Below are 12,363 nucleotides of genomic sequence, written 5' to 3'. Positions count from 1 at the left end.
ATCTCAAGGATTTCTCGGGTTAAAGTCACCGAAATCCCGGCCGGGCAAACGAAATTAGGAACACGATGAACTGGTCCTTTGCGAAAACTCAACTCCGAGAAGGAAAGCTGAGACTAGTCTTGTTAGAATCCGATAAAATTTTTCGCGAATACGTTGGACGCTCCGTCGAAATGTTGAAACACGCGACAAGTTATTTTTTTCCTCTTTACTTTTCTCTTTCTCTTTCTTGTAAAATGGATCAATTAATCGAACAATCGTAATCATTTAGAGAAAACTGTATATAATGTATAAAAGATAGATATGCACTAATTTTCTTGCGATTAAAAGGTTTAAAATTCAAGTTGATTGACTTAAAAATCGATAAGGTAATAATACTTTTTTCAAATCGCATTATCAAAAATATAAACATTTCATAAATGATTCTATTATTACATCTGAGTAATATGTGTAAAATTTCAGCACAAATTTCTTATATAATTTTTTGTTTGCTTTGATTCTTATCAAAGCAAAATCATCCTTTGTAGTACTTTTCTGCAAATTTAATACGAAAGGTAGCATCGTGAATTAATAAAATTTTTTATATTTATTAATAAAACTCTAACAAAAATTTTTGTGCGAAAGTTTATCTAAAGCCACTTACTCGTTTAAAAGTTGTTTACCTAAAACTACAGAAAAACATGGTTATTGCGCAATGTGCAGCATAACCGGCCAAATTTGTTGTTTTATTTTTGCAGTTAATTTCAGAACATATTTATAACCAAAATTTTTTGGCTGAAATTAACTGATATTGACTTTTTTGGCTAATCTTTTTGACTGATGTATTTTTAGCTGATATTTTATAATCAGAACATCCTTAATGCTATTGAAAGTTGTGTGTCGCTATATTTTTATATTACGTTTATATAACAAATTTCAGTTAATATTTTATTCAGTTAATATTCTATTTTCTCACAAGAATTTCACTTTACACCATTTATTAAGCTCGTCAAGATTAAAATGTTTCGTTTTTGCTCTTCTAAGTAGAAACAAGAATTTTTCACGACATAACAGTTTTGATATGACAGATAATTTTCTCACAGTGTACAGGTAAAGTCGCTATTTTATGTATGGAAAAATTGCAGGAGTTACGGAAGTATTATTTTGTACGAAGTCATGAAACTCATAAGAAAATGCAAAAAATAAAGAATTAATGAGATATGATTGTATACTGAAATAATAGTAACATTATTATGACATTTAATACATTCACGTATAAAAATTTTTCAACAATTAAAAGAGATTTTCAAAGAAACTATCGTATTTTTTAACACCGGAAGATACATAAATTCAACTGTAATATTAATAATAAAACTGTCTAATAAGGATTTTCAATTGGCTCTGCATTAGTTTTATGCGAACCACACTGAAATAAATAGTTAATATATGAAGACTTTATCAGCGAACGGCGGCTTTGTGAAAATGGTTTTTAATTCAAAGCGATCATATACAAATGGCGTCCATTAACGCGAAATCGGATGGCCTGGTAATCGTGCAACTGTCCGTGCACGGTATATTGCCAGTTCTTTGTACACGACGCGACGCTTTGTCAGTTTTTTCAAATTAAAAATATTCAGTGAATGGTCGCGAAAAAAGGAAAACAATCGGTGTGCTTGTTTTCAACATCAACGAGATAATTCTTTCTCTTCCGCCTTTGCAAAGGCCGTGTCCAGGTTACGAGTCCTGCCATTCTCTATGTCTCTCTTTTCTCCCAGAGCCGAGGGAGATTGCTTCTGGCACCCTGCTCGGAATAACAAATATAAACCGACGATTTGCAACCGCTGACGTAAAAGGAACCGATCCTCCGCGGCTGCCGCGCGTACATATATCCCGAAATGCAATTTATAGATCCCATTATATATATACACTCATCGTAGGGATGCTGGTATATAATCGAGTTTAGAATTACGATAAAAAGAATTTAAGAGGAAAAAGAGGTACAATCTTTATTTAGCAATTATACCTACGAATAAGTAGACAGGTAGCTCCAATAATAATATATTTTCAATAAATAGAAAGAAAGATTATTATCATATAATTTTGAAATTCTTGTCTAATGCCCGTATCAGGTTACAAAGAAAAAAATCTTTTATTGAAATAAAAATTCAGCTAGATACAAATCTGAAAATTAATTTTGTTGGATTATTAAAATAATTATGAATGTTTATTGTTAATTTAGTTTCTAGAACATTAAAACTTTTTACGATATTATACTCATCATGCTTGAATTTCTTATATAATTATTTTTATGGTATAACAAAATTATTTTCAGATCTATGTAAATTTTTAGATAATTCAGCAAAATTGTTCCTTCTATAGACGTTGAGATTGAAATTGAGATTAAATTTGACCAATCAAAACAAAAATCACTAAACTTGATAGTTTTCTTTCTTCTAATTGGTTAAATTCGATTTGAATCCCAATCTTTAGTCTGACACGGGCATTAGAGTAAACAATTTCACGCGCAGCACCGACAGCCAATTGGATTCACATGAAAAGTCAAACGCGTCAACAAGAATCTCGTGCTTGTCTCTTATGAGTCATTCGTTCGTCGTTGTTGTGATGTTATAAATGTACAGAATCAAACGGATTTCAATTTGGTAAGAAGAACAAATTAATATTGATATCGGCATAGTGAAGATTAATAAAACTACTAATTCTGTCAAGTTTACTGAATAGTACCATAGCATCATAGTTGCAATATCGAATTTTTCTTCAATATTTCTTTTTTCGCGAAAATACTGATGTTATTTGTTACAATTTTTAGTACAATAAAATCGCCGACGCGTCAACATTGCGGTTCATTCCATCAAGTTAGAACCCGAACCCTTTTTCTCGAGACTCGCCGACGCTAGCAGTTATCATTTATATAATAACTGTCATGTATTATTTCTAGTTTTGTGACATTTTATTCCTGCGATTTTGTGTTACTTCTTGTATTATAGGTTAACGATTTGGCAAGTATATTTCACGTTTTAATGATTGATAACTTTCTAGGAAATGCTTATTGTACGGTTTCATAATATTAATTAAGAGCTACTTACGTAGCGAAACCTTATAAGATTATTCCGCGTTAAATTATTGGATCATTGATTTGTGTGAAATTCAATCGAAACATAATTTGCCAAATACATTGAACGATATTTAAAGTCCTCTCAGTTGCCGTGACCTTGTTAATTAGCTACAGTACACGTAAACATCATGTGCTCGCTTTCGCACAATCTCATTTCGCTTGTATTATTCAAACATTTTAAATTTTAAGTATTTACATTTTTAATCATTTTCTCCTAATTACTAGACATCTCCATTTTAATAAGAAATTTATTGTAAACGTTGAATTCTTTTTTTCTTTAATTATTCTTTGATTATATTCTGCTATTATTTCTTGTCGTTTCTTATTCTATATAATAAATATTTCTTTGAGTTCACTCTAAAAGTCCTCTTTCCTTTTATCATAATTCGCATTAAGTCTAAGTTATTGAACAAGATAATTCAGCGATATATTTAATGATTATAGGTTGATTTCCGACAGACGATACAACATTGTAACTCTGGCAACGAATAATTTGATAAAAGACAAACGATCTTTTGTTAATTATTTAAAGTCAAGACGTAAAGAAGGCGCGTAAATAAGTTTAACATCGTAATATTTGTATATTATGATGCAAATATTAAGGAGCATGATCTTTTTCACAATTATATTAGGTAAGATAATTAATATCATTGTGTTATATATATATATTATATATGTATATAACAACATAATAATGAATATATAATTAGCAATTAATTTATTATGATTAAAAATTGGTTCTTTAATTAAATTAATTTGTTAAAAATAAACTTTTATGAGATTTGAAAGAATAAAATTAATTGTTTGATAATTCTTGATGAGAGAATAAAATTAATTCTTTGATTACATTCTGATAAAAAGAGATATTTTTATCAATAAAGAAACATTTTATCAATATTTTATGCAATAAATTATCAATTATGTTCTTTAGTTTCTGTGACTGCATATGTGCTAGCAAAGCAAAATGCGAATTACAAAACGTGGAATAAAAACAACGAGTATATAGAATACAATGAAAAGCACAACAATTACACTAAAAGCAACAAATCAAGAGTTTATATAAAAGACACTGTAATAAGACGATCGCATTACGCAAATCCCTTGCATCTATCATTAGATGGAGGCACTTGGCAATTAATCTTTTTGATAATAATAAGCATGTTGATATTCTCATATTTGCCAATTTATCTCAAGTAAATAACGACTTCTCTTCATATTTATGTTTATATGCTATTAATTTTATAATCAATTAGTTTTATATGTAAGAATGATTTATAATATATCAATGACTCCACCAAAAAAAGATTTTAAGACACGGAATATAATATTAAATATTTGTTATTTGAACTTATTACTAAACAATTAAATAATTATTAAAATAAATAAAAAAATAATTATAATAAAATTAATAGTATTAATTTAATTCAGGCTAAACTATTATTAATAATGACAATTATTTATTTATAAATAAATAGAATATATATTAATTATAATAAACGTTGTTTGTTTGAACAGTATAAAGACGAAATTTTGGCCTGTTTTTGCAAACTGGTTTTTTGTTACTTTGGAGGATTATTTCTCTTTTTGTAGACCCTTAATTGCAGCTGTGACTCGCAATTCAAGAAACAATATGTATCAAGAAGTGTATCAAGCATATAATGTGAGTAAAATGTATAGTATGTGCTATATATCATCACCCACAGAAGAATTAGTTAATGATAGATATTTGCATATTATAAATATATGTATAAGTGAAAGTATAAAAAATAAATGTGTATTTATATACAAATGTCTGCATATATCAAACAAAATTATCATTATAAATATATATTTTAGAATAATAATTTTTTTTAAATATAGAGATGATATTTTGTTGTGTGTATATTATTAATTATGTTCAATTTATTTTTAAAATATAAATTAATATTATTAATAAAATTTTTTAGCTGCCAGTGGGATTCGTTTAAATAAAGCATTTTACATTAATGCCATTGTAAACTAATACAAAGTGTCACGCATGATACCTATTACTAAACATATTAACTTTGTCAACTTCGTGCAATATCAAAAATTTTAATGTGATACAAGTAAAATATAAGTAGATTAAAAATATATATATCAATGACTGATCAAATAATCTTAGTAATCAATATTTTTAGTATTTTTAATTTATATATTTTTGATTTAAATCTTATTTATTTCCAGCTGAATTAAAACAAAATAAAAATTAATTCTTTTAACTTGTTTCTAACTTACTCCTATTATAACTTATTTGAATATAAATTATTTATACTACTATTTACTTAAATCATTATAATATAAAAATTATATTATGATGATTTAAGTAAGTAGCCAAAATAAACTCTATTAAGGATTGTTAATAGATTGAAAAATCGAATTTATGCTTCAAAAATAATGATTCTATGCGTATTGATATATATTTTTAATTGCATTGCATATATTACAATAATATTAACTCTAAATCTAAAATTTGTGTAACTACGCATAATTTTAGTGTTTTAGATTTTTAATATTATAATTTATAGATTGATACATAAATATAGCAGTTTGTGTACATATTACAGATATGTTGAATTTTTTAAATCTGACAAACATTTTTTATAAGTTATATTTTTTTATAAATCATATTTTTTATAAACTATTTTGTACATTAAAATCGACAATTATATACACTCTTGTATTGTTTATGTTCTTAATGTTTATTGTCTTTTTTAAACAAATACAATAAAATAAACGTTATAAATTTTATAAAGAACTAATTTATTTTTCAAAGATAACTTCTTTTCTAGTGTCTTTTCTTAGAAAAAATGTTAAAGAACAATTTTCAAGTTGTAAATGAGTAAAAAAGAAGAATCTTTTAGTAGCTAACTCTCGGAATATTAAACAGATAAGATAAAATCATATCATACATTTAATTTCAAGTGGAATTTGCTAATTTTAACTTGAAATGTAGTCACAAAGAGTGAATACAAAATCTATAACGTATAAAATTAGAAAGTGTGTTTTATAATAAATGAAGGCTTTTCTTGATATTTTTAGTATTACCTAAATCGACTTAAATTAGCTTTTAAAGAAATTCTCATTAAAAAGATCTTTGGTAGTACTGAAACATATTATATAGTTGTAAATCAAGAGGCATGCTTCACATCAAGCGAAGTACGGTAAAGATTAACCGCGTACATTTACGTCTTGCTATTGGTTATCAAATGCAGACATGGTTATTATATACCGCAATAACGACGGAACTAATTTAAATTTTAATTTAAAGCAAAAGATTTTTCAAGTCTAAATTCATTTTGCACAAAATCCTTTTGCTTTAAATACTTTATTTACGCGAAATTATATTATAATATTAAGAATATAGAACAAAGTATTTCCCCTTATATGTAATAAAATAAAATAAATATCTTCCTGCACTTTGGCTGTACAACTTTTTATGTCACATCGTAGTATGAGAGAATTATACTTCACGGTATGTATAATTTTCCATTCCTAAATCGGCACAAGTTTCTTATATTGTTACTTTTGTACAGAACAAAAAATTTAAACAAGAGACAATAAAACATCTCCCTCTTGTTGATATAATAAAGTAACATTTCTTTGTACGATTTCCCTCGCGTACTGATTCTCTCATTTTTACCTTTTCTATTTGAAAAGTTCGATGTAACGCTGAAACCTGTCGATCAGTCGCACATCCGCGCTGCGTCATGGAACGAGATTGCATTGGTCCCAATTGGTCCCGGCTTTGAACGTTATTCCCGATTCGTCCTTTGAGCCGGTTGACGTCTGAAATCGTATCATGCAACGCAGGCAGAATGCGGAGCGCACCCGAAATGTTGCAGAATCGGTTTAACCTCCCTGTCGGGAGGGCGCGACTGCCCTCGAAAAAAAAGAGAGACACGTTGCCGAGTAGCCGGGCGTTCTGATAGTGGCAGTGCTCGTTATTCGCGGTGAAATTACTCGTACCACTCAGCAAGATTGAAGGAAAGATCTTTGATACCGCGATTCCACCACCCTCATCTGAACGCGGTATTTCGCGTCTGTCGCGTGGCTAGACGAGCAAAGCGAATCTTTTTGATGTGCGCCGTGGCGCGTTGCAATCCCAGTCGCATTTGCATGGCACCAGCCGACGAATCAAATTTTCATCGCTGATTTACGAGATCAAAAGTATTTTCCATAATGATATGTGTACGTGCATCGGTATAACATTTCTCACAAGATATCGTACGGAATGTACAAGTGAAATACAGGTAAAATTACATGTTCCTCTTTTATATATTGTATGTGGGTGAAAATAAGTGATCTTAACTCTAGAATGCTATCGATATGTAAATTTTACGTATAAGAGAGTGAGATTGTTGAACGCAACGTTATACTTTCATTGGTTATTAAGAGATTTAATCTGTCATGCTAAAAACTAGGACGAGTGGAGATCATCTAAAAATTCTGTCCGTTATATATTAAATTGAACTTCCTGGTGATCGATATTATAATGGAAAGTATAACAAAACTAATTTCAGTTTTTTACTAAGTAGTTTTGTATTATTTTGTATTGTTATGTATTTAACCCTTAAGTAGGTGCACTGCAACGATTGAAGTGGCTCTGGAGCTTCTCTCCGCCAAGAAGGCTAACCACTAAATCATTCAGTTTATCTTTTACTTATGGTATTGTGATCCTTTTTAAGCGGATTGGAAGTCTATCCAAGGGATTAAGAAGAAGAAAAAATGGCTCTAATATTATGCGCCTACTTAAGTATGGACACATACAATCATACTACATATTATTTTGTCATCAAAAGTGTGGAATGTATGAAAAACTCATTTACATTAATCAAGAGTGGTCTATTTTCTTGATACGTAAAATTTACGATAGAGCAACTTATCACTCAATAGCGATTATATTTCTAGGGTTAGGTATTACCTTGATTTTTTAGGACAAAATTAAAATTATTGACTCATCTAATACTAAATTCTATAATTAATAGATATTATAATTTATCTTCATTTTTTAATAAGTAAAGAGGACAATGAGCCCCAGGCATTTATATCTTGCCAAACTCATTGCCCCTTTTATTATTCATTTAATTTTTTAATTTAAAAAAATTTTAGATATTTATTTTTTATTTTATTTTTGAATATTGAGAATAACAAGAAATTTTTACATTGTATATGTCTTAAAAATGTTACACAGTTTTTAAAGTTTAGTTTACCAAAGAAACAATGCAATACGTTTGTTATTCGACAATCGTATAACATTTCAAGATTTTCTCTCACGTTGAAACACGAAACTGAAATGATAGTACGTTTCGTCAAGCAATACTAGTAAAATTTTACTGGTAAATTCATAAATTCCTTCACACATAGAAAAATCAATTGGAATAGATGTATAACGGAAAATAAATTTTCGACATAAACGCAAAGTGAAATCCGTTGACTGCGGTTTTTTTTAGGATAAGGCTATTTAAAATCGCTGTAGAAGAGTTAAAACGGATGATTTTATAAAGACTAAATGCCGGGTATTATTTCAGATATCTCTGGATATTTTGAAATATAAAGAGCAAACGGGAGATAAGTGCGGCGTCGTTATCATTCCGCTTGTAGCCGCGGTTTGCTCGGAGCGGAATCAGTAACGCTATCACGTACGGGAGCATTCCTGATTCCGGCGGCCACGGCGGTTTCACGTCATATCCAGACGAAAATTGGGAAATGCTCCTAATTTTCGTCGGCGCAGCCGCGTGCAACATTTCATCGCCAACGCTGGACCGATGCTTACAACGGTACATACCATCGCAAGCTGATTGCGCACGTTTCGCATTATCGCGCGATCATTGGGGAATAACGCTTGCCCTGTGCTCGTTGGCAGCTGATAATCGCGTCCCGCGAGACTGGCGAGAGCGAACATAACTGTGAGAAAGAATATCAAGTGATGAGATATAATTGCGACAAATATTTAATTTTACTAAAGAGGTAATTACCTCGTGGTTTAAATTTAATTGTTTGCCCGCAAATTTCTACATCATTCGTATTATTATGAATGCGAATATATGCATATGTGTCAAGTGAACTTTAGGGAATTATTATGGAACGATAAAAAGCAACGTAATGACGATTAATTTTATATGTAGAAAGAGGGAGGGAATTATACAATATTTTGTTTTATAGAGAAATATAATATACACAAGATATTCATGTGACATATCTACTTTTAGTGCAAATTTGTTAGCCACAGAGTGACCAATTATGCTTTAGGAGGAAGTTTTTCAGGCATATAAAACAAATGAATTTACAAAAAATAGAAGAGAAAAGAAAAAAAATAGAAAGAAAAAGATTATGTAGTTATAGAATAGGAAGGAAATATTGAATTATCAATTAGTATAGAGTATGTATAATTTTGCATGTAAGATACATGCACACATTTTGTTATCAAATTTAGTTCAATTACATCATTTGAAAGCCATATTTAAGACCTCCAAGTTATACTAAAGTTATAAATTGGGACCAACATACTTCTCAAAATTACGTGAAGAGTACACAGTTATAAATTATATTACTGTCTGCTATCTGCAAAATTACTGCAGCTTTACAGTAACGCAGTATATACTAATAACTAGTAGCTATGTTATAAGTAGACGAAGAAGTAATTTTGATGGATCCAGAATGCACCGTAAACTATACAAGCCTAGATATATCGTGATATTTCACAACACTAACCTTCCACTATTTCAAAACTGGCTCCTTTCTTTCAGATATAATAATAACCAATAATAATTTCTAATAACTGCTGTATACAATTGTGTACAAGATTTGAACCAAACGAGAAAGACATTTTTCCCCTATAATTTTCTAGACTCGATATATCCTTGACAAAGAAATCAAAGATCTAATAGATTTTAAGAAATGGACAGAGAATAACGTCCTTGCAATCACAATGCTATACAGAGGAAACAAAATATCGTTCTTTACACCAAACGTCCGAATCGATCAGCGCCTCTTGAAAATAAACGTCACAGGGTTATACGGGCGATCTCTCAATCTCGTCAATGGATTCTTTAACGTCACACTTTCAATCGACGTCTCGTGCGCAACGTGTACGGAACGATAGGGTAGAAAGGGGAAGGATAATACAAGCGGATGGAAGACATATACGTATACATATACATATACACACATATACATGCACATGCACAGACAAGTACGAACACACAGCAGGATCGCGCGGGGAACGCAAGGTCGGGGAGGAAGAAAAAGCGGGCCAGGGGTTTTCGCCCGAGGCCGTGATATTACGTAATAAATCATCCGAATCTCTCGCGGTGTCATACAATATGGGCCTGTGCAGGTGAGCGACGTCTATACCAATTTTCATTCCAGGCGACATTCGACGTTCTCGCGCCGTACCCTGGCTCTTTCAGCGTGCACCCCAGTACTCCAGCCGGCTCTCAGCCAATTCTATAACCAGGCTGCGCTTCCGTTACCGACCGGAGATTAATTTCGTTCTACGTTCTTCCCCAGGCTCGTATTTCACGCGGTCGGGCGTCGACGAATCGCGACGCTGCCGCGAAACTCGCTAACAAAATTGAGCCTTCGAACTTTTCATGCCGCGCTCTAAACTGAGATGTGGTTTAGAATAAAAAAACTAAAGTGCGCATATCTTGCCTTTAACAATCGGTCTAATTAATCATGTATATTCACTCAAACATAACAGAAATTCTATTAATATTTTATCTTTAAAATTTTTGGATATTATTAATTTAACATATATTTCAAAAATTCTTTCTACGCATATTAGAATGAACTAAGATTTATTTTTAAAGCATATTCTAGAAATTTTTGTTAATTATTCATCTATTATTTTATAAAAATTTTTATCTTCACTATAGTCTCTTAAAATTAATTATATACTTATTTTAGAATAATAAGAGCAATAATTGAATTTTTATGTGAGAACAATAGCTTATGTTAGTCAGTGCAATTTAGCTTGACCATTTGCGTAACCGATGGTACAATTTAAACGGTACATTGATCAAAATTAAATGCCATGAGATAGCTATTAATGCTACTGTTCTGATATTTAATCCATTTCATGGCGCTCAATTAATAAACATCATTCAAACCGCTCGCAACAACGTTTAGTATAATCATTATACAAATAGTATATAAAGAATTAAAGCTATATCTCGCGAGAAACTGCATCATTTTAAACAAATTAATCGTAACGTTTAACGTTGAAAGCTGATATGTGTATCTACATATATGAAACCGTATGTGACTTACGGATTTATTTCATCCATTTTATAAAAATTTGCAAGTTTTAAAGATAAAATGAATAATATGATATTTTTAATGTTTTTTAATTTTGGTATTGTAGTGAATTATATTCTCACATTTATATAATCATTTTTTACGGCTACCATAAATATTCCCAACCGATGCACGAGAAAGTACATCCAAACGATATGAATCTGGAGACGTCATTAAGCAAAGAACACCGGATTTAAATAAATATTCTATTAAAACATGGGTTATTCTTGTAAGTTGAAGTATAAAATTATCAGATTATAAAATTTCACGTGCCTTTTATTCATTGGTCTATTACCTTTATTGCAAAAAGCGTATTTTTATCTCGATATTGAAACATTTATGCAAGGTAAGTCGTGCACGGTCGATTAAGTTAAATACTTTTACCATAAAAGACTTAATTGAGTTATCATAGTCAAGTTATCGTATAAAAAAAGATATTAACCGTGAATGCTATAAATATCGCATGTACGAAAATAATAAACGTTTAGCTGTTTGAACTGTATTGATAATCATGCATTTGTGCTACGCTAACATGTAGATCAGAAAAGTAATATAAAGAGGGTATCGATCGAGAATGAACAAAAATTAAAGATGGAAAATTTAAATAATAATAAACAGTTTATTCTCTAATGATTTAGAAAGACAAGGACGCTTTGACTTATCTACTTAATTTTCATTAGCAAGGTAAATATTAATCAAGAAAATAATAATAAAAATAAAAATATTAATATTAATATTAAATATAAAGTTAAAATTAAGGATATTTTAACGTTAATTAAAATGGGTAGACAACAAATGAATATAGACGGAGTACAATCTTTTTACAAATGTCCACGTCTTTCTAAATCATTAAAGAATAAATTATTTATTATTATTTAAATTTATCATCTTTAATTTTTGCTTGTATTTGGCCGTTATCCTTTTTATATTGCTTT

At 30.0% G+C, this 12,363-nt stretch overlaps 2 protein-coding genes across 2 annotated transcripts in view; both read left to right on the top strand.

The window, feature by feature from the left end:
• LOC108761792 (limbic system-associated membrane protein) overlaps window positions 1–12,363 on the top strand; it is a 291,620-nt gene that overhangs the window by 46,735 nt on the left and 232,522 nt on the right. The window lies entirely within an intron of this gene.
• LOC108761794 (uncharacterized) lies at window positions 3,695–5,076 on the top strand. Its single transcript, XM_018508517.1, has 4 exons — window positions 3,695–3,741; window positions 4,041–4,302; window positions 4,625–4,769; window positions 5,056–5,076. The coding sequence occupies exons 1-4, from the start codon at window positions 3,696–3,698 to the stop codon at window positions 5,074–5,076; spliced, it is 474 nt and encodes a 157-aa protein (XP_018364019.1). The 5' UTR covers window position 3,695.

Source organism: Trachymyrmex cornetzi, unplaced genomic scaffold, assembly GCF_001594075.2.
Source record: "Trachymyrmex cornetzi isolate Tcor2-1 unplaced genomic scaffold, Tcor1.1 scaffold262, whole genome shotgun sequence".
NCBI classification, from domain to species: Eukaryota; Metazoa; Arthropoda; class Insecta; order Hymenoptera; family Formicidae; genus Trachymyrmex; species Trachymyrmex cornetzi.
This window is presented reverse-complemented; position numbering and strand designations above follow the sequence as displayed.

Excerpts from the sequence above, each read along its gene's own strand:
- LOC108761794 (XM_018508517.1), top strand. The coding sequence starts at position 3,696 with ATGATGCAAATATTAAGGAGCATGATCTTTTTCACAATTATATTAG. Across the intron at positions 3,742-4,040 it reads CTTTTTCACAATTATATTAG|TTTCTGTGACTGCATATGTG; the intron begins GTAAGATAATTA and ends TATGTTCTTTAG. Across the intron at positions 4,303-4,624 it reads TATTTGCCAATTTATCTCAA|TATAAAGACGAAATTTTGGC; the intron begins GTAAATAACGAC and ends TTGTTTGAACAG.